The sequence below is a fragment of the Equus asinus genome, chromosome 16 (genome assembly GCF_041296235.1).
Source record: "Equus asinus isolate D_3611 breed Donkey chromosome 16, EquAss-T2T_v2, whole genome shotgun sequence".
Classification (NCBI taxonomy): domain Eukaryota; kingdom Metazoa; phylum Chordata; class Mammalia; order Perissodactyla; family Equidae; genus Equus; species Equus asinus.
Genome location: NC_091805.1, coordinates 46,844,015 through 46,866,346, shown reverse-complemented (window position 1 = coordinate 46,866,346; position 22,332 = coordinate 46,844,015). Strand labels below are relative to the sequence as shown.

At 47.8% G+C, this 22,332-nt stretch overlaps 1 protein-coding gene and 1 long non-coding RNA gene across 3 annotated transcripts in view; one reads left to right on the top strand and one right to left on the bottom strand.

The window, feature by feature from the left end:
* Nucleotides 1-3,097: 3,097 nt before the first annotated feature.
* Nucleotides 3,098-22,332, top strand: part of TSPAN2 (tetraspanin 2) — a 41,858-nt gene continuing 22,623 nt past the window's right edge. Inside the window, exons 1-2 of the mRNA XM_014848244.3 lie at nt 3,098-3,440; nt 19,924-20,026. Coding sequence (XP_014703730.1) covers nt 3,372-3,440; nt 19,924-20,026 — 172 coding nt within the window. The 5' untranslated portion in view covers nt 3,098-3,371. The remainder of the gene's footprint in view (nt 3,441-19,923; nt 20,027-22,332) is intronic.
* Nucleotides 12,229-16,849, bottom strand: LOC106835683 (uncharacterized). 2 transcript variants are annotated; one of them, XR_011494913.1, is made up of 6 exons: nt 16,720-16,849; nt 16,095-16,292; nt 14,349-14,537; nt 13,404-13,565; nt 13,088-13,323; nt 12,229-12,574 (listed from the first exon to the last, which is right to left on the bottom strand). It is a non-coding gene; the product is annotated as an uncharacterized lncRNA (long non-coding RNA). The 2 variants fall into 2 exon arrangements; XR_011494914.1 differs by lacking the exon at nt 16,720-16,849 and having other exon boundaries at nt 12,230-12,574; nt 14,349-14,626; nt 16,095-16,393.

Here is a 22,332-nt window from a genome sequence, read left to right as displayed (position 1 = left end):
TCACTGCTCAATTATTTCAACTTTACATTTGAAAATATTCACAATAAAATATTGGGGAAAATGTGCAAGGGAGAATATATTTTTTCATAATTCTTTTAGGGGATGTGTGGGCAAAAGTTTGAAGACCACTGGTTTCTATTATCACCATTTACTGATGCATCTTTAACCTAAACTTACAGCCCGAACCTCTCTCCAGAATCCCAATCATATTTCCATCTGTCTCCTGGACCACTCCATCTGGATTTTCCATCAGATCTAAAACTCAACAGATCCAAATATGAATTTATTGTCTTCCCATGTCAGAAATATCATCAGCTACAGTAACAAAATATAAAAGTCAAACAAAACGAGGGCTATTTTTCTTTCATAACAAGAAATCTGGAGGTAGGTGGCCGCTGGCATTGGTTCGGTAGTTCAACAATCTCCTGGCTGGCAGGTCTGCAATTCTTTTGGCCTTTCCTCACAGTCACAAAATGTTCTGCAGCTCTAGTCATCATGTCTGAGTTGGAGACAGGAAAAAAGGGAAGGGAGCAATGCCAGTGTCAATTGAACATTTTATCAAGACAATTTCAGATTTTCCAGAAGCCTCCCAGCAGACTTCCACACAATCCCATTAATCAGAACTGTGTCATATGGCCCGCCCCCCAGCTGCAAAGGAAATCAGGAAGCGAGTACTTTGCTTTCCTACCCTCTAAATGGATGTAGGATTGGGTGATGGAGGAGCCCATCTAAAGTATGTGTAACATTCTCCCCCAAACTTGCTTCATCTTCTATACCCTCTATCTCTGTTAATGGTTCCATGATCTGCCCAGCTACCCAAGTAAGAAACCCAGGAGTCATCCTTTCCCCTCTTTCTCCTTCTATTCCTCATATCTACTCTGTCTTGATCTTTTATCTGACAGTCTGAACATCTCTCAAATCTGAGCCTCCTTCCTATACCCACAGCCACTACCTTGGTCCAGGTTCTCATTTCTTACCTGAACTGCTGTAACAGTCTCTTAATTAGTCTCAAGACTTAACGTCAAACCATCCTCAATGTTGCCCCAGCTTGACCATTCTAAAAATAGAAATCTAACCATCTTACCCCCTGCTTCGATCCTGTCTATGACTTTGCATAACGTCTAGTTTAAAGGCTAACTTCCTTATTACGTCATTTGATGTCATCCTCTACCTTGGTATAATAATCTACTCTTAGAAATGTGTTATCAGTTAGGACTCCCTAGTCCTGTCAAGGGTCAACTCCCCTAAGACACGACTTTGTAGATCCTGGAGCTGAGGAAGTCTATACTCAAAATCTAAATCTGTTATGCTAGGCAGGCAACCATCTGTGTGCCAAAACCGTGTGAAGGAATAATAAATTTATATGTTATAATAGGGGCTCTGTTCCCAGAGAGTATAAAATGTACGATCTCTAAATGTATTTTGTCTTAGAGACATAAAGTTCAACAATATATTTAAGGTATAATATCATTGTTGATTCAGCTCAGAGATTTATTGAATACCTACTGTGTACTAGACACTACTCTTTAATCTAGTTCTTTTCCTTTATAATAGATCAGAGATGGTAGCTGTAGAACAATAAGTATTTGATTGAAGCTAAAGATTTGCCTTTTTCTGTCTACCTAATGACTTCTGTCTTTGTCTCTATTTCACTGTTTAAGACTTATGCTTATTATCAGAGTCAGCACTTTCATTTTTCTGTCTTCTACTCATTTTCATAAATAAAATTCACCAGGTATTCAAACAAAAGTCCAACGACACAGATGTCGGCAAAGATGGCAATATGGTAGAAACTGGTCACCTGACTGAGTGCAATACAATAAGAGCCAACCCTTTTATAGGACTTATTCTGTGCCAGGCACTGTTCCAGGCACTGTACAAATATTAACTCATTAATCTTCACAACTCTTTTAAGTGGGTACCATTATCTCCATGTTGCAGATGAGGAAACCGAGGCCGGAGGACAGTCGTGCATTTTCATCTGCTGACTGAAAGCTGTGCCCACCACCTTTCTGACCCACCTCCCTCTCTGCTCCACTTGGTTCCCCAGGAGGCATTGTTCTCTCCAGCCCTCTGCTTTTGCACATGCTTTTCCATCTGCCTGGACTGCCCTTCCTCTCTGCTCAGACTCCTTTTTCAAGACCAGATCAGGCCCACTCTCCTCAGCAAAGCATTTCCTGCCCAGTGCAGTGAGGCCAGGCCGTGCTGGCCCGAATCTTAACCCAACCTCTTCACCTTGCGATAATTACTTGCTCACAGATCTGTGTCTACCATCAGAGACGGTGCTACTAGGTTTTGCTGTCTCCGCATGGTTGAGTCCCTAGGGCTTGCTACTATGTCTGGCCTAGAATAGACACTTAAAGTTTTGCTGAATTAATGCATAGGCTCCTTGGATTTTACACTTTCTTTCGCCCCCATACTGTCTGGCACCACATATTGTAGACACTTAGTCAATAGGAGTGGGAGTCTGGTTTCCCCGCCAGCAGCCTAACTTAATAAACAAAGAAAAACAAAACCTGCCACCTTTTCTCCCGTCTCCACATCACGATTAATCCCCCCGAGGATTCGGATTCCTTTCCAAGCCCTCCCTTCATCAGTCGAATCCAGCAGAAGCCGGGGAGTCTGACTCCCCATCTGCTGGCCAGGACGAGCAGGGTGGGGAGCAGCCGTCAGGGCGCAGGGCAGCCGCATCCCGCGCCTTCTCCAGGGTCTTGCCTATTAAGGTAAGAGTCCTCGGAGGAGCGCGGGAGGGGCCGAGGGAAGGTCCCCTAGAAGCGGCCTCCACCGCCTGTGCGCTCGGACGGCGCCAAGGAACCACAGCCCTGGACCGGGCGCCCCGGCCCGCGTGCCCCGAGACGGGTACTGCCAGAGTCAGGGCCGCCTCAGGTCCTACTTATCTCTTCTACCAGAGGCCCCCTTCCTAGGTTCCCTTAGCCACTGGGGCCTCGTCCTAAATCTCAGCCATCACCACAGGCCTCAAATGAGCCTCTGCACAGGGCGCTGATTAAATGGGTCTCGGGTCCCCAGCGGACGCTCCTTCCTCGCGGATGCTCGGATAACCACCGGGAGTGGGGCGCGTCGCCCTGCATCCGGAGGAAGGGAGGCGGTCCCTCGTCCCGGGGGGAGAGCGGGCGACGTTCTCCTTCTGGCAGCTGGGTCTCCACTCCCGCTACGCCCCCACCCCTCGCCAGCCTCTCCGCTCAGAGTACCCCCGACCCCCTCTCTCTCGACCGGCTGCCAGGCTGCCGCCCCGCCCCCCGCAGACCCCGCCCACAGCCCTCGCGCTCCGCCCCCTCCCCGCCGGCTCCCGCCGCTCCCGGCGCTCCGAGCGCGGGCCTGGGGACTCGAGATCCCGCCGCCGGGGCCGCAGCATGGGGCGCTTCCGCGGGGGCCTGCGGTGCATCAAGTACCTGCTGCTCGGCTTCAACCTGCTCTTCTGGGTAAGACCCGGAGCCGAGAGGGTCGGGCAGGGGAGGGGGCTGGGCCGGGGCGCGGGGCCGGAGTCCCCCGGGGCGCTGACCGCTGCGGCGTCCGAGCCGGGCTCCTGAAGGCAGGGTGTTCCAAAAGGCGGAGGTGAGAAGGCAGCAGACAAAGAGGGAGGAGAGGGATGGAGGGGAGAGAACGGAAAGAGTGAGAGACTGAGCAACGAGCAATGGTGAGAAGGGGGGGCAGACACCTTGTGGCTCTTCCCTTTGAGGAACCTCTTGCCTTGGTCTTCATCTGGCAGCTGGTGGTGACTCCAGGTGCGGGGACAGCAACCCCTTCTCACCTCCTGAGCGGTCGGCTCCCCGCCAGCCTCCCGTGCACACACCCCTTCTCGCTCTGCCTTTACGCTGGAGCCAGGGCCTGGCCAGGGCGTTGGGAGTGAACCCCCTGCGCCGGGCCGCCAGGGATGGTACCCCAACCGGAGTGTGTGGAGACACCACTTGGCTGTGATGGTTTTGTTTAGGAAATTGCGGGTAGGAGTAAAAATGGTGTACGTGTGTGTGTGTTTCGGGGCTGGGGGTGGGGGGCGGAGGGTCGTTCTTTTTCTGGGAATTAGGGGAGGGTACCACTGGATGGGGGGAGGTGGTGGTGCTCTTCTGTGAAAGGGAGGAGTGGAAGAGAGGGGCTTCCAAAGGTAGCAGCTTCTCCCTACAACCAGCCGGCAGCCTCTGCTACATACTAATGCTCCGAGAAATGATCTCATTCAACTTTGCGTTGAACGCACCACATTCCCGGGATTAGTGGTTTACAGAGAGATAAGGGCCATGACCCTTGTCTCCTATATTACGGGGACGAGGTTAGTGCCACACCATCCATGGATCCCTGGATCCCCTGCCTCTCGCCCTGGAGCACTGTAAGACAAGGTCTGAAAATTCTCTTGTCTGCGTATTCCCTCTTGGGCTTTCTCAAGAGAATGTCAGCCAGTGTATCTGCTCAGATAGACCCTGAGGGGAAATAGAGATCTTGCTTTGGGGGGAGAGGCTCTTGGTGCTGGGAGGGAGCAGCAGGGGCCGGGGTGCTTTGAAACTAGAATTGAGGAGGGTGGTGGTTGTCCTGACTGCTCCAGGGAGTTTGTCTTCCCGTGACTGCAGCTAATTAATTATTGAATGATGGGCTCTGCTTGTGTCTGCTAACCCATTAGCCCAGATGCCTGAGTGACTCCAGCAACAACAAGCTCTCAGAGGCCAAGATACCATCCTCAGCATCCCTCAGCAGGGGAAGATGTGAAGGAGGTACCCCGAAGACAGCCCCTGCATTTTAAAAATACACTTGTTTTTTGTCCACCTGGGCATTTACAGCCAGCATACTCAGGGGGCAGAGGCGGGGGCATTTCTAAAGGCCCTTTATGTTGTGCTTTTTAATAGTCTGGCTTAATTTCAAAAGCTGTTAATTATAGATGTCATGCTTCAGTGACACCCTTCACTCTCTCTGCTTACAAATTCAAAAGAAGTTTTCTATCAGCCTGAGAAGGAATTCTGAGGCTGGGTTCAGTGCGTACTTAGGCCTGCTGTTGTGCCAGCCTTTCCAGGGATAATAGAAGCATTTACTGAATCCTTTCAGTGTGTCAAGGATAGTGCTAAGCACATTGCATTCATTATTGCATTTAATCCTCACAACAATCCTGATGTGCGTACTGTTGTTATCCTCATTTTTCACAGATGAGGAAACAAGCTCAAATAGGTTAACATGCCCAAGATCACACAGCCCGTGAGTGGCAGCGGTGGGACTCAGACTCAGCCTACATGCTCCTAAGCACTGTGATACGTTAAACTTCTAACCAGTGGTTCTCAAAGTGTGGCTCCTGGACCAGCAGCATCAGTACCTTCTGGGAACGAGTCAGAAATGCATGTTCTCAGCCCCCTTCTGGGCCTGCTGAATCAGAAAACTCTGGGGGAGGGACTCAGTGATCTATTTTAGCAAGCCCTCCAGGTAATTCTGATGCATGCTGCAGTTGAGAACCACTCAAACAATTATCAAGCAAGTATTGAAAGATATAAAGATAACTTATACATATATCAACATATGTAATTTATAAATATAAAGCACTGTTCCTTAAGCTGCTAATCTAGTTGAGGAAACAAATCCAATGCATATAGAACAACAACAAACAAATAAGACAGTGTATAATCGAGTGGCAAATTTCACACCTCTGACCATAAAGACAGTCAGGAAGGGAAGCAGGAACAAAGCGAAGTTTGAGTGTCTACCATGTGTTAACCACTGGGCTTAGACGTGACCTTTGATACACAGGATCTAATTAAGGCGTTCAGAGAAAGGGTCAGAGCCACAGTGAGGAGTCAGGACAGTTCTCCTGAAGGAGGGGATGTTTAAGCTGAACCTCAAAGGCTTGGTAGAATGGAGGTAGACAAGGTGAGGGGGTGACACACCGCCCACCAGCGTAGGAACAGAGCAAGGGTGAGTGTGACACTGTCTGATGAAGGGGTCAGGCTTAAGTGCAGAGATCCCAAGGGGGTGTGCTTGAGCAAGTTCCCCTTACTTCTAGGCCTGTCTTCTCATCTGTACAGTTGGGGTAATAGAGTTGTTGATAGGATTAAGAGGAAATACATGAAGTATCTGACCTCACCTTCCTCTGAGCCTAGTCCATAGTAAGTGCTCAGAAAATGTTATTGGGCCTGGTGGCACAGCAGTTAAGTCACACGTCCTGCTTCAGTGGCCCGGGGTTTGCCGGTTCGGATCCTGGGTGCAGACCTACGCACTGCTTGTCAAGCCATGCTGTCACAGGCGTCCCACATATAAAGTAGAGGAAGATGGACACAGACCTTAGCTCAGGGCCAGTCTTCCTCTGCAAAAAAGAGGAGGATTGGTGGCAGATGTTAGCTCAGGGCTAATCTTCCTCCAAAAAGAAAAGTGAAAAAAAAGAAAATATTATCATTCAGTGACTGGCACATAGGAAGCATTCAGTAAAAGTTAGCTCTCTTTTCTGAGGCCCACAGTGTTGGGGAATAGTGTAGATGTTTGCCAAGTGACTAGCAGCTTGTCTTCATTTAGGATAACTGCACGTTATCTTCCCAGTTTGTACTTGCGGATTTTCCCCACTAGAACTGAGAACACTGAGAGAAGGAATTCTTTTCTGTTTTGTTCACAGCTGTGCCCTAGTGCCTAGAACAGTGCCCAGCATGTAGGAGGCACTGGTAAATAGCCGTGCAGTGAATTGATGAGTCTGCAGTTTAGAGAACTTGGTACAAATGGCCTTCCTGATTTGCACAGGTGATCAGTTATCAACTTTATCTGGAGGACTGAGCCTATCTCTTCCTGCTCATTACCTTTCGATTGTTCACACAGATTGAGCCCAGCAGGGGAAGGTGGGGCCTTCCTCTCTCCCAGTTCCGTGGTGGGTGGGAACCCAGGGTCTTGGAAGAGCGGCAGTTGCAGGCAGCCTTCCCACGCCTGTACATACATGACCAAAGGGAAAGGGGCGCCTTGAGACAGGTACCTAATGATTTAGGGGAAAGCAGTTGTTTGGGATAAATTATCCAGATATCTACCTTGACTGTAACTGAGGGAACCAGATTCCAGAAAAGCCCTGCCCTGGTTTCTGAAGTTGTTTTTCCTGATTGGAGGGGTTTCTGGGAAGTGTGGGGAAGGGGCAGAGGGTGGGGGACGTTTTCCTGGAGGGATCGGCTGTCGCTGTGACTTCAAGCGTGGTATTTACACACACCCTTCGATGCTGGCGTGCCTGCCCTTCTAAGGTATAAGGTCCCCCTCTGTGGCAGCACTTCCTTTCCTGTCAGGAACTCACCAGAAGGCTGGCACGGAGGCGGGGGTGGGGTATGTTTTGTGATCCGCAGTTTGACAAGTGGATTTGCAACCTCCTGGCAGCTTGGTTGAAGTTTCCCTGGGCTGCGCTCCTGATCTTATAAACATCCACTGGATCCTGCCTGAGCCGGCACAGCGCTCCCTGGCCCAGGGCCGCCGACTGTATTCAGCATATTCAGAAACAAAAGTAAAGCCTAGCCGTGAACCCCACTAAGTTAATTTCTGTTATCATGGTTGGTGTCTAACATGAAGCCCCTCCCAGCATCTGTGGCGTCTGAATTGACTGTGGTGTCTGACACCACAGTCAGATAGCATGGCAGAGTCCCTGCCTTTCACTGAAATCACCTTTATTTTTTCCCTCCGTTGCATAGCAATATAAATAACACACCACAGTCCACCAAGCCACATCTGTTGGTTTAAAGAAAACCTTGGGCGCTGTTTATGCCTTGGCTTATTGTCGTGTGCTCAGCGTTTTCCTATCATTGTGCTGTATGAGCTGCTCAGGGCTACCGACCAACAGGAAGCAGGACTGTTCATTGTAGAAAGTCAGATGCCATATATGGCTTGTTTGAAATTGTTCTCCTTTCCTTCTCGCCATGATTAATGCAGCCTTGGGGTTTCACTTGGCGATGTCTGAAAAGTGCTTTTAGGAAAGACAGTGTCTCCTGGGCTTTGGAGTGAAAGATGTTTGACTCCACAGAAGCTGACCAAGGTTGCCTGCCTCTCTTTCCCAAACTTACCTCAAACAGTAACTTCAGATCTGTGAGAAAGATTGGTTAAAAAAAAAGAGCTGAAGGCGCCAGCCTGGCGTAGTGCTTAGTTTCATGGGCTCTGCTTTGGCAGCCTGAGGTTTGCAGTTTGGATCCCGGGAGCAGACCTAGCATCGCTCATGAAGCCATGCTGTGGTGGCATCCCATATCAAATAGAGGAAGATTGGCACAGATCTTAGCTCAGTGACAATCTTCCTCAGGAAAAAATAAATCCCTGAAGAAAGTATTCCTCCAGGTTCACCCAAAAGCTAGACCACCCCAGAAAGCAGATAGGGATTTCCTTGGCCTTCTTGTAGGATAGTCTTCATTTCTGATTTCTGTCAAGGTGGGAAGAGAGCAGCAGAGGCCAGCCTCCTGCAGTGTGGACGAGAGGGGCCAGCCTCCGCCAGTGTGGACTGGGAGGGACTAGGAGTCTGTGACAGGGGCCAGTCTGCAGACAGTCTGCAGCGTGGCAATTCAAATACAGGGATTCAAAGCCTAGAAGGTGGATACTGGCATCGCACTGCCTGGGTTTATTCCTGGCTGTACTATTTACCAACTAGGGGACCTTGGGCAAGTTGTTTAACCTCTTCGAGCCTCAGTTTTCTCATCTGTAAAATGGATGTGATCAGGTACCAACATCAATCTATGATCTTTGTGCGGATAATGAGTTCATGTGTGTAAAGTAGTAAGTATGGTACATGTGGGTGGTAAATACTCAATAACAGAAGATATTAGTAGTAGTCGTGTTTAAACACTAGAAGTGCAAGAAGAATCCAGAATCCAAAAGGTTCGTAAAAGTAAGGAGAAGTGGGCAGTAGGTGTCCTAGGCCCAACCAACCAAGCACAGCAGCAGGAGTCTCGTAGCTTATGAAGGACAAGGAGTCAAAGGGGAGGTTCCCTCCTCTGCAGTCAGTCACTCAGCAAACATGTGCTGACCACCTGCTACGTCCCAGCCCCCTGCCACACGCTGGGCTTTCAAAACCAGTAAGACACAGTCCTTGGCCTTGAGGCACTCGCGCCTTTACTAAGTACTCCATTTGGCCTTTGATTGTGGTTTGCTTCCTCTCTGGTGTCTTTGCTCCTTGTAGGCGGGGACAGTGTCCTGCTGGTGGCCTCCGTCCGTCCTCAGCACCTGGAAGAGGTTCAGCATCACAGGATGGCTCCAGTTAACAGGGCTGTGTGCACTGACCCCAGTGCAGGAGCCATCTGTTTGTTACCTGCCCGGCTGCTGAGCTTCCACAGGGAGGCCTGTGGGTGCAGTGGGAGGCCTTTGGGGATCAGTGCCTCTCCGACTCTAATGTGCGTACAAATCACCCAGAATCTTGCTCAGATATATCCTCTGATTCAGTGGGTCTGCAGTTGTAACAAGCCCCTGGTGACACTGATGTTGCTGGTCTAGGGAACCACTGGTTTTGATGAGGCCTGAAGAGGTCGAAGACCCCCGGTGGCTCTGGTTTCTGAATGGAGCAGAGTGCCCTTCCTCTTGGCCTGCTCCCCTGGCTTCCTTGCGGCAGTTCTCTTCATTCCAGTGACCACTTTACCATTATTGTCTTAAGACCTTTTTTTTTTACATTAAGATTTGATGGTTTATAGTATTACCAGGCAGCCACCTGTTCATTGTCCATTGTGTTTCACTGTGTTATTCTAGAGCATTCATGCAGTATCTTTGGGTCTCCAGTCATGTGTGACAAGAGAACATAACCTCCATCCCCTACTTTATTATTCACAGTTAATCTCACAACAGGGCTGTTCTCCGAAAGCAAGTGATGCTATACTGACCACCGAGACCGGTCACGTCATGGTTGCTAAGGAATTAAGGAGAAGGAATTGAGAAAGAGGCCGGTAAAATGAGAACACCAGATGGGCTGGGAACACATCTTACAGATGAGTAAGGGTTACCTTGGCTTGCTTTTTTCATCCTCTTTGGATTTAATTGGGAACAAAAATAATAATGCTAATTAATATTCATATAATGGTTTAGTTTACAAAATACTCTCACATGCATTATCCCATTTGATCATGAATCACAACAATCCCATGAAATAACGTAATCATTCCCATTTTACAGATGCGGGAGCTGAAAGTCAGGCACAGTAGGTAGTATGTCTGAGATCAAGGATTTAGGGAGGAGCAGAGCCAGGATTCACACCCAGGTCTTCTGATTTGAAACTAATTTTAATTAAATGTTCCTCTCCGTATATTAAGGTATTAGGGCATGTGGAGTATAAAGTATAAGAAACATTACTGGCTTGGAAAATGTGACATCTGTGACCAGGGAGATTACATCCAGTGTTGGATTTAGTCTTGATGCATTCCAGAAATGCAGGTACAAAAAGATAGGTAAATCAGGCCGGCATAAGGGAGAAGTCGGAGAGAGGCTAAGAGCACTACTGATCAGTTTAAGGCGGAGGAAGGCAAGACGGGAATTGAGAAAGGCTATGTATTAAGAGACAGTTTTTGAACCTAATTTCAGTAGGAAAATCTTGAAGGGTAATGAACATTATATAAATATAAGCTGTGTGCCAGCTGCTTTCCTAAGTACTTTTTGTATATTAACTCCTTTAATCCTCACCATGACCCTCTGAAATAACAGCTCTTTTAACATGAGGAAACAGAGGTGCAGAGTTTAAGAAACTTGCCCGGGGACTCAGGGCTAGCCCGTGGCGGATCTGGGTTTCTGTGTGTGGCCTCGGAATCCAAGGCTGCAGATGGACAGGGAGAGGGGGTTGAAGCTATGATGAGCATGTGAATTCTAGACCTGCACTCTCCAGTACGGTGGCTACGCTGCTAATCTCATGTGGCTATTCAGATTTAAATTAATTAATATAAAAAGAAATCTAATGCTCAGCTCCTAACTTGCACTAGCCACATTTCAAGTGCTCAACAGCCTTAGGTGGCTAGTGGCTACAGCACTGGCCAGAACATTTTACATTAACATCATTGGAGAAAGTTCTGTTGGATAGCCTTGCCTGAATATAGCTATTCTTTCTCTCGTAAATCATCTTTTCCTGTTTTTCTCTTATTGGGTCTTATAAAAACTGAAACTAAAGAGAGGGAGGAACACAGTTTCTGGAAAAGGGCACTGACGTATCTAGTATAGAAGGTTTAGAAAACTCCAGGGAATTCCGGCTGTCAGGGAAGGAAAGTAGTGCTAAATAAAAATTAGTAGAGGAAGGCAGCAGAGGACGAGTTATTGGTACCATGGGAGTGGTGTTTCCAATCTTGAGTAGGATTCAGTTTTCAGTTTGAATGTAACGTTAGCAAGTCTACCACAATATTAACACTAAGTGCCGGGCAGGGCACTCCCTGTTTGAAGTGTGTAATGGGAACTCATTTAATCTCTTAGGGAGGCACTGTTTTTACCTGCACTTTGCAGCTGAGGAAACTGAGGATTAGCGAGCTCAAGTGACTTGCCCAAGATCACAGACTAGTGAGGAGCAGAGCCTAATTCAAATCCAGGATGCCCAGAACCCTCTGTTTTTATCTGCTATGACTCTGTGACACCGCAGTGCTATACACATGGATGTTTCTGTTATTATCCTGTCTAAGGACATCATTATTCATTGTCTGAGTCTGAATACTCAGAAGAGGTAAAATTTTCTACAAGAACAGTTGGCAAATATCCCAAAGTGTGTGCCAAGCCCTGCCCTCCCCATCATAATGGTGATTGAGAGAGAGTCAGCATATAAACTGGGTCAAGGGACTTGGCCATGGACCGCAAAGCCCCCAATGAGCAGGACCAGGTGCCTTGGAATCTGCTGCCACTCATCCAGAAAGCCCTGTTGGTCTCCCTGTGTGTGCATCCCTGTCCATCCCCGGTAAATGGCCCAGTGCTGCCTGCCTTCATGACCACAAACGACTTCTGGTCAAACTGCTATCGAGAAAAATCTCTCTAGAACACCAAGCTAGACTTTCATGATTTCTACTGGATTCCACCCAAGCTAACTTTTAAATAAATAAAGCATTTGGGCTGGTTCTAGTCTAACCTGAGTTCCACCTGAAACATTTTTTCCTCCCATGGTCTCTCTATAACAACTAAAACTGGGTGAAGATCATTATTATTGATTGATATTTAAGAATCCTGTTTATCTGCTCAAGAGTGGTTCTCTCAAACTACCTTGAGAAATATTAGGCTGTAAAATAAATATTGTTTATTGTCCTGTCTTTGCTTATATAAAGCTTGATGTAGACAAGATGTCACAGGAGTCATTGTAGCCCTCGAGGTAAGTGTTTATTCAGAGGGTGAGCCTAGAGTAAGAGCCAGCTGGAGGCTGCGAGGAGGAAGTCCAGAGAACATAGAAAAGACCATTATTGTCCTCCTGGAAATGTCCTTGAGGCGAGGTAAGGCAGACGTTGGGTTTAATTCACGTCAGTGACTTGGTGGATTGGGTTTTAGGCCTGGATGTATTTGGCCTTTGCTTGGTGAAGCCGTCTGCTTGCTGGAATCATCAGCCAGTAGTCCAGGACATTTGTTTTGCTGTCTAAAGAAAACTGTACAGCCATCGTCCTTCTCCTAATTCCTGCTGATCTCTCCTCTCCTCCTCCTTTTGCCTGTATTTCTTTAGAGAAAATATGTATAACCACTGAATAAATACAACCCACTTTCCACCCTCTGTGTTATATCTGCTTTACCATCACAGCAAGCTTTTCATCCCGGGTCAGTTTCCGTCCCCTGAGCTTGTCTCCCCCAGCACTTCTCTGCTGCCTCCCAACAATGTCAGTTGACCCACACAAGTTAACTTTACAACAACCTAAACAAACAGAGGAAGGTGCATTTGGCGCAAAAATATAGCCCAGTGTTCTTTCCAGAGATGAAGAGAACACTCCTGATTCTGTCATGGATTGCAGAACCCTTCCATCAGTGCAGAGAATTAAGCATTGATTGATTTTAAAATGTATCCTTACCCAAAGGAAGTCTTTCAGAAATTTCTTACCATGAGCTTGTTCTTATGAAATCATTATGAGGAAAATAATAGGAGAAGTCAGAAACAATGGCATCTAACCAGTGGATTTCCAAACTAACAGCCATCCATCAGATGCTGCCGTGCTCCTGCCTCCCAATTCCACCTCACCTGGTCCTGATGTTGAGGCAAGGGCAGCAGGGTTCCTCGGAGGTAGCTTCGCATGGATGTCATATGGCATTTGGCTCTTCTATTTCTTCTGACAAAATCCTTGATTTTGAGAAAGTGCCATCTGAATCCTTACCTTGCTTTCACGGCATAATAGGATGAAAATCTTGGGCGCTAGCTTTTCTCTTTGAGAAAATGAGTATCATCTTCCAAAGCAAATGTGCTTTGACTTTTGCCTGCTAAAAGGATGGAACTCCATTACCCTTATGGCATGATAATACGGTTTGCGATCAGATCAAGAATTGTGAGTGCTCGTTACCTGATTCCACCTAGGATGGGAATTGCCACCAAGAGCAAGTATTAGCTTAAAAGCTTTTAATGAAAACTCTAGGGTTGAAGTGTTATTTCCAACTTCGTGTGACTTTATCCCAAAGAAGAGAACTGCAAATGAGCTGGGCTGTTTGTACACATGGTGTTCACCCTGGGGAAGTGAGAACACAGAATTGATTTAGTTCATTTGAGTATAGTGTGTGTGTGTGTGTTGCTATAATAGTATTAAATGTTCATTTTCATATGCTGCCTGTAAAGGGCTTGTATAAGTTTGTTCTTTGTGTCTGTGCACGATGCACAGCACACATCCCTGCAGGCTTAGGAAAACAGAACTGATACTACATACTCTTGTTTTGTTTTTCTGTGGGAAAGTGTTTTGCTGAATCTTTCAACAGTGTGCTCACATTGTGCCTCCTGAGGTGTCTGCACAGTGTTTCCCGGTATATTCATCACAGTGCAGATGAATTTGAAAATACAGACAGTCCTGGACTTGTGATGGTTCACCTTACAATTTTTTGACTTTACGATGATGCGAAAGCCATAAGCATTCAGTGGAAACCATACTTCGAATTTGGGATTTTGATCCTGTCCAGGGCTAATGATATGCAGTGCCATGCTCTCTCGTGATGCTGGGCAGTGGCAGCGAGCGCAGCTTCCTCTCAGCCACATGATCACGAGGGTGAACAATCGATAAACTTACGACCATGCTGTACCCAGACAACCATTCTGTTTTTCACTTTTAGTGCAGTGTTCAATAAATTACATGAGATAGTCAACACTTTATTCTAAAATAGGCTTTGTGTTAGATGATTTTGCCCAACTATAGGCTAGTCTAAGTGTTCTGAGCACGTTTAAAGTAGGCCAGGCTAAGCTGTGGTGTTCGGTCGATTAGGTGTATTAAATGCATCTTCGACTTACTGTATTTTCAACTTACGATGGATTTACTGGGACGTCACCCCATCAGAAGTTGAAGAAGATTTGTAGAACTTCTCGAAGTATTCCCTTGGAGGGCTGTGAGGGAAGTTGTTCAAAGTTGGTCCTGTCAGTCTGTCTTAGGTCAGGTTGCCATAAAAAAAAATGGGTGGCTTACACAACAGGAGTTTATTTCTCACAGTTCTGGAGCCTGGAAAGTCAAGATCAAGGTGTCGGCCAGTTTGGTTCCTGGTGAGAGCTCTCTTCATGGCTTGCAGACAGCTGCCTTCTCACTGTGTCCTCACATGGCGGAGAGAGAGAGAGAGGAACTCTCTGGTGTCTCTTATAAGGGAATCCCATCGTGAGGGCCTCATTCTCATGACCTCCTCTAAACCTAATCACTTCCCAAAGGCCCCACCTCCAAATACATTGGAGGTTAAGGTTCAACATATGAATTGGGTGAAGAGGACACAATTCGGTCCATAGCACGGCCTAAAGTGCACCTTCATGAGGGCCTTCCATTTGCTCATTAGACAGATGTCTTTTGGGAGCCTGCTCTGCAAGGCAGAGGGCAGGTGCTTGGGACACAGCAACATAGACCCTGTTCCTGCCCTCACACAGTTGAGGTCTTAATTTTTAAAAATATTACAGAAATGTTTAAATAGAAATAGTTGCACGAGACATGAAGGAAGGTACATACTGAGGCCACGGTAGGCTTCCCAGAGAAGTGACATCAGAGCTGACAGCTGTGATTGGGTGTGAGTTGGGGGGAGAGTTGCGGGGGGGAGAGCTTTCTTAGCTAAGGAAGTAGCAAGAGCAGAGGCCCCCAGGTGGGCGAAGGAATTGAAACTGTGTGGCTAGGCATCTGAGGACAATTAATTGTGTCTCCCATCTAGGTAAAAGCACATGTGCTACCTGAGAGCTCCCCCGAGTGATGCTTTTTACCCAGTAAGGGGGCTTTCTGCTGGGTTTAGTCGTCAGATAGCAGAGTAGCATATATTTGCTCTTTGTGATCAGGGTTGGCTAGCCTCCCCTGGGGGCGGCGGAGCTGTGCAACTGGAGGACCCAGGTCTGGAGAGTGATCTTTGCATCTCAGCACTGCCCTCCCTCCAACTTAGTGCCTTCCCAAGAAACATGTTTGTGATGCATGAAATCATTTTTTTTTAAGTGAAAAAATATGTCCTCAAGATAGAACATTGCACCAGCAATCCCAGGAAAGTATAAATAAATACAGTAAAATAAAATTGAAATTCAGTAACAAGTTCTGCCTCATGCTATGCTAAATAACTTGTTTCTGGCAGATAGCCTTTACTTAAAGGAAACTTTTTGTCCATGCACTTTGCTTTAAATGCTTTCTTATCACATCCATAGTCCTCTCTTCTGTTACTTCAGTTTTCCAACACAAACTGTCTTTTCTAAAGACATATGCTTACAATTTGCAACTTTGTATCCTACCAACTCTCTGGAATATGGTTGGCTGTTGATATAATTTGCCTGTGAAAGTGCATAATATAATTGTATCTGGTGAGCCCCTATTTTAATGACGCGGACTTATAAGTCGTCTGTGCCTTTCACTGCTATCTTTTTTTTTTCTATTTTAATTCTTTCCTCTTTTTAAATAATGGACACACTTCTGCCCTCAAAATCCTGTTTTTTCACATTCTCTGGGTGCCTAACACAAAACTGGTACTCAGAAAAAAAAAATCATCACAAAGAATGATGATATCCGGCATCTTCTCGTGGGCTGGTTCTGGAATTGAATTCTTACCTGCAGGGTTAATGTCCCTCCTGGACCGCCCAGTGGGGATCAGCTTCTCCGTGAGCCGCTGAGATCCTCTGGAGAAGGAACTGGATCTTCCTTATGTATGAGTCCTTGGCTCCTGGCTCACAATAGGCGCTCAATAAATGTTTATTAAATGATTAACATCAAAGCCCAACTCATGCTGTTGTCTGAAAAAGTCCATTCCTGGAAAAGCAACAGTATTTCTAGTGATAATTATTCCAAAGGCATGGGGATTCGTACTATCCTGGAAGCAGGGCAGCCCTCAGCCAAGTTCTTCAGTCAGTAGAGTGGATCCTTTGTGGTCCTCAGTGCATCCACTCCCTGGCATTCCGACTCTGGCCTTCAGCCACTCAGGTCTTTGTCTTTGGCTCCTCCCTGTTTCTGGGGTCGGGCAGCCCTCATGCTCCTGACTTTTCTCATCAAAATGAGTAGCTCGCATCTGGCCTCTCCTCAAGGGCCTCCCACGGGCTTTTCAAAATAGTAGCAAACTCAGTAGAAGCAACGAGCCACGGTCTGCCCCAACTCGCCTTTTAAGCCCCAGACTCTGACCTCTGATAGCCGGCTCTCTCTCCCCAATACAGCGTTCCAGGTAGGAAAGCAAAGCCCTTACCTGCGCTGTTCCCTCTGCCTGGCATTCACTCCTCCCTCCAGACCCTCTGTGCTCCGTGACTTCTAACTCATTCTTCAAGATGTAAATCTAAATGGAGTGTCTTCCGCTGTGCACCGGCTGTGGCACTTTGATCTCTGGGCAATGTGATGCTCTTCCCCTGAGCACACTTCCTGCATGTATTGCATTTATTAGTTTACGAGTTATCTTGCGTGTTAGACTGTGAGTCCTGTCTTCCTTGTCGTTGTTTCCCTAGTGCTTAGCACTGCACCTCCGGGATCCCAGTTGATTCCCTGACAGACAGAGAAAAAGGGAAAGGGGATGATGGCGGGGGCAAGAGAAGGAAAGGGACAAAAAGGGGGAGCCCTTGATCCTTATTTGTTCTACCGTTGGCAGAAGTGCAGTGTTACGTCTAAATGCAACAGAGTGGCTCAGATTAAAAAGAGAAGGGGATTTGGTCTAGAAGGGTTACAAATTTGGGTTGGAGGGGCCTGAAGCCTCCCCTCGGCTCACTCAGTGAGACACCTCTTCCCAGGTATAGGACACACAGGATAACGGGGTTTAATGTCACTAGACTTGCTCACTTTGTTCCTGACTGGACTGGAATTGGTGTGAATTTTTTCAAGCGAGTTCTGGTGTGTGGTAGATCAACCAAAGTCCAGAGTATTTCAAGAGCCTTACAAGAATGGTGAATTTGAAAGGACCAAAGAGCTACATGGTCTCTGTCGATGCCGCTTTCCACAGCCATGATCACTCTCGTCATCAGTAACCTCGGGGCTCACCGGCTCCTCGCCCACGGTGTTCCTGACACAGCCAGCAGCTGCATGCTGGGAGGATTCCCTCCGCACGCGATGACGTTCGGCTGAGCCACAGTTTCCTTGACCCAGGAGGAAACCCGTGTGGCTTGGGTTGGGGGGCGTGGATGAGCAAATGCAGATTTTTTTCTCCTTGCCCCATGGCTTTAAATTGCAACCTCTCTTTTAATTTTCCATTATGCATCAAACACATGTGTTCCAGAAGTGGACAAATGTATTCCGTCTGGGAGGATGATCCCAGACAGCTATAAATTAGAGTTTGTGGACAGAGATGCCAAAATGTGGCCACATGGTAGGGTGTCCCTGGGACCAGTCACCTCCTCCACAGTCTGCCTGGTGGCTGCTCAGTGGCTGCAGGCCTTGGCCTGATGCCTCTGTCAATAGATTTTGCTTTGTATTTGGAAACTGTCTTTCCATCAAGTCGCCGCGGAGGCGGGCTGGGCAGAGCAGCCTGTGAGGCTTCGCTGGGCACATCTGCTCCAGGCGGCCCCCCGGCACTCCTAGGCTGGTGTTTTCCCAAGGGCATCACTCTCTTTCCTGCCCCAGAAACAGCAATGACCTCAAAGCTGGTTTCCTCCCAAACTAAAGCACGGCCCAAGAAAACTCTCCCCCATTTTCTTGGATTGAACTGATGAACTACCATATAATGCTTATACAATGTTTTTAAACTTATAAGAGTAATACATGCTTAATACAGAAAACTTAGACAATATAGTGAAAATAAAAAAGCCACCTGTAATCGCACCCTTCAAAGATAAATATTGTTAATTTTTAGCATGACTTCTTTCAATATTTTTCCATGCCATGCTACCCTTTTTAAAAATGCAAAAGTCATTTAAAGCTGGTTGGGCCTGGTTCTGTTAGCTGTCCCTCACATTATCCAATTAGTGCTTCCCTCTAAGTACTGGAAACTTTTAGTGATTCCACATTAGAGTCCAGCTGGTGTAACTCTGTTCCTCCAGCCTTCACTGAAGTCGTGCCACAGCCCCCACAGAGGCAGCGCCCTTGGGGGCACAGAGGGCAGAGAAGGCTAAAGTCCTCACTTAAATTCAGCCAGATCGCCCCAAAAGGTAATGCTGGTCCTTTACAAATAGCCCCACAGATAGAAGGATGCTGTGTACAAAGGGCTCAGGCCTGACCCTGACTGTGGTGTCATTGTTTCCTCATAGAACCTCCACTTCTCTGAGCTGTGTGCTTCTGTCTTCCCGTTGCCAGCACCTGTGTCTGCTCTTCCCTGTTGGGGCAGGGACAGCCTCTAAGCTGTTCATCTAAGCTGGTGATGGGCTCGGGCAGCCCCACACTCACTGGATGGCTTGGCAGAACCTGGAGGCTGTTTTGACATCTCGGCTTACTTTCCCGTAGTGTCTGGAGTCCAGAAGGTGCCCAGTGAATATCTGTTGAGTGACTGATACAATGAAATTGGAGATGGCTGTTTGTGGAGAGAGAGGATGCCATGGCTGGAGCCTGCTGGCGGGGAGTTGTGACAGTCCTGCAGTGGCAGAAGGGGCTTCCAGCTTTGGTGTGGAGCCTCACAAGAGGCCCCAGAGTGGCCGAGAGGAAGCAAGCGATCACTCTCCCAGCTGCCAGCCTGCCCAGCCACTGTCTGCGCCAGCCGCTCAGCCTCTCCATGAGCCGCACAGCACACAGACCATGCTTTTTCAGAAAATTATTTTTTCCTTTCTCACTTTCCATGGAAACTCAAAATAGCAACCAAAAAAAAAAAAAAAAACAGGCAGGCTCCCTCCTGCTTGCTAAACCATCCCCGGGCCCAGCAGTGACCGTGGAGGCCTGGGGGGCAGAAAGCGTTCTAGATGCCTCTGAAACAGCTTTCTCACTGGGCACGGCACACTCATAAAGTGTGGGTGGGTCCTGAGGTTGGTGTGTGTCCTTCCTGTTTAGAAAAGTGGGTTTCCCCAGGGTCTTGGAGTTCATCTTGCTGTCGGTGACCCGGCGGCTGAAACACAGTCCCCTTTCATTGTGGTGTTGGTGAGGAGGTCCAAAGTGCCCAGCAAAGGACAATAAGGCAGGGGCAGATGCCTTTTATGGGGACTGTTACTGGAACGTTCTTTTTGAGATGCCTCCCGAGCTATGCCGTGTATGCCCCATAACCACAGGGCCGCCCAGCAGAATGGGAACAACCCTGGGCTTGGAATCAGGAAACCCCAGGTCTAATATCATGTCAGGTGCCTTGGGGGCTTTCAGCAGATCATTTCATCTTCCTAGAGAAACGTGAAGGGTCGGCGAGCTGATTTCTAAAGAGAGGTCCTCTTCCAGCCTCAGCATCCTGTGCCCCCAGCCCACTCCTGGGTTATGCGCACACTTTCCCCTTCTATTCGTCGTAAAAGCCGTGGGGTTTCCATTTGTTGTAAAGGCCGTGTGCTTTACCTTTCAGCTGGCAGGGTCGGCCGTGATTGCTTTTGGACTATGGTTTCGGTTCGGTGGCACCATGAAGGATTTCTCATCAGAGGACAAATCCCCAGAGTATTTCTACATGGGTGAGTGACCCCAGCTTCTGCAAGCTTTAGCTAGGGCCGCCCCAGAGGCTGAGAGCAGAACCTGCACCTGGACTTCTGCGGGAGGGAGGGACGGGGCCAAAGAGTAGAAGCAAACCCTGAGCCCTGTGGACTCCACCCGGCCCTGAGGGGCGGGTATGTGGTCAAGGCGAGAAAGAGGGCCCCACCCTACCCTGCCTGCCCCTCACATGGTGCATCCCCTGCTCTCCAAAATCTAGGAAGACTGGTGTGGGAGGACTTGTACTTCTTTCAGCCACTTCAAGAAAGGAAGCCCAGAATGTAACTACAATTCCTTTCCAAAGAATCAGAAAACCCTCCTTTGCCCCCTGAGGGAAGTAGGCATGACCACAAAGTCTGTTGTTCACTCATCCATCAGGGGTGACAGGGCCCCCTGTCAAGTCAGGGATTTATTTTTTGATTTGTATTTTAAATTGTCTATGAGAGAAACATAATCCCAAATGAACAGACATCTCAAGGTTTGGAGGTGCTAATCCCAGTCCCTCTTTGACTGCGGAGGGCAGGGGAGGAGGGCAGGGCTGCCCTGGGAACAGGCCTCGGTGGGGGAGGGGCAGTAGCCCGCCTCCCACCAGCTGTAGGAAAGGGTGAGGGTGTGGGTGGGTGTGCCTTTAGTTCTGAGACAATGTGGTAAGTAGGGGCTGGGTGTTTTCCCCTGGTTTATTTCCCTCTGGTCTACTTCTAGTCCTCTTCTGTGGCCTTTGCTCATTCTCCATGTAAGGCCACTATCGGTAGAGGAGATAGCCCTATGTGACTGGCTGTTTCAAGATCCCTGCCAGCCCTGGAGTACGCTTCACTTGCTGGTGGCGACCTCTGGGCTTGAGGAGGAGCAGAGTCCTGTGCAGGTCATTTGCTCCAAATCCCAAGACAAGCAGAGTCTACTTCCCAGGAGGGACCTGGAGTCCAGCTCCACTCAGAGCCAGGCACGTCCTCAGGAAGGGCCGCCCACAGCTGTGTCACCTCCTCTTCCAAATGCCCTTCCCACACCGCTCCCTCCTGTGGGGAGAGCTGCCGGGTCAGTGAGGATGCTCTCAGAGGAAAAGCCTGCTAAAATATGGATAATGATAAGGACATTCCACATTTCACCAAATCTTAGATGCAGTCTTTTGTAAAACACCCAATTACTTTAAGCTCCACTAAGAAAAGAAAAAATTTAACTATGACATACCGTAAAATATGCATCCTAACTTCAGAAATGTTAAAATGTAAATATATATATATCTCAAAATTGATGAGATGTGGTAAAAGAAGTATGGAGATGGGGAATCTTCAGAATTAGTTCAGGGCTTGACAGAGTCATCAAGGACCCAGGTTCTTTCCATCTCTCTACTCACCATCCTCAGGACACCCTCGAACACAACCCTTCAGGGTTGCAGGATAGTTGCAGTGACTCCATCCTCATGCAACAATATCCTAAGGAGAAAAAAGGAAGTTTCACCTTATGTGACCCTTTTAGAAATGAATAAAACCTTTGTCAAAAGTCCCCCAACCACTTCCCCTTGCAGCTTGTGGGCCAGAATTGCATTGTGTTCATGCCTAAACCAATCATAGCCAAGAAGAGAATTACTATGCCGGCTCTCTGACTAACCGAGTCACTCTGGCCTGGGGAGAGGCCCAGGCTCCCCAGAGGGCCTCTGACACTTGGATAAAATTGGAGTTTGTTACAAGGAAGAAGCAGAGGAATCTGCCACTGTACTTAAAACACTGAAATGCTCTTTTCTGCCCACACGGTTTCCACGTGATACACACCCATCTATCCAAAAGCTAACACACACAGTTAGCATATTCTGCCTCGAGGAACTGCTGGCTCTGAAAACTTCAGAAGCATTGTCCCATCCTAGAGCATGCCCTGAGTGTCTCAGGGCAAACCTCAGCCTGCCTTCGTCCTGGACCGCCTCCAGGAGTCTGCGAACCCATGCCAGGTGGCGCACAGGCATAGTCAGGGGAGGGTGGGAGAAGGAATGCATCTTCCTTCATTGACTGATATTCCAGGAACTGCTTATTTCATAATGATCCCCTGTGATTTCTAACTCTATTTTAGCCTAGTCACAATTCAATGCCCACTGGATTAACCACAGCAAAGGTTTAATCCCGTTTTAATGGGAGTTTTGCTTCTCTGGACATATAGTGAGGAAATGTTCAATAATAACCAGCAGACAACAATCACAAGCATATATTAAGTGCTAATGAGTGGTACAGACAGAACCACTAAATTAGGAAGTGAGAGAGAACACTGGGGGCTGGTAAGCGGAGCCTCAAGGTGGAGGAGTGCT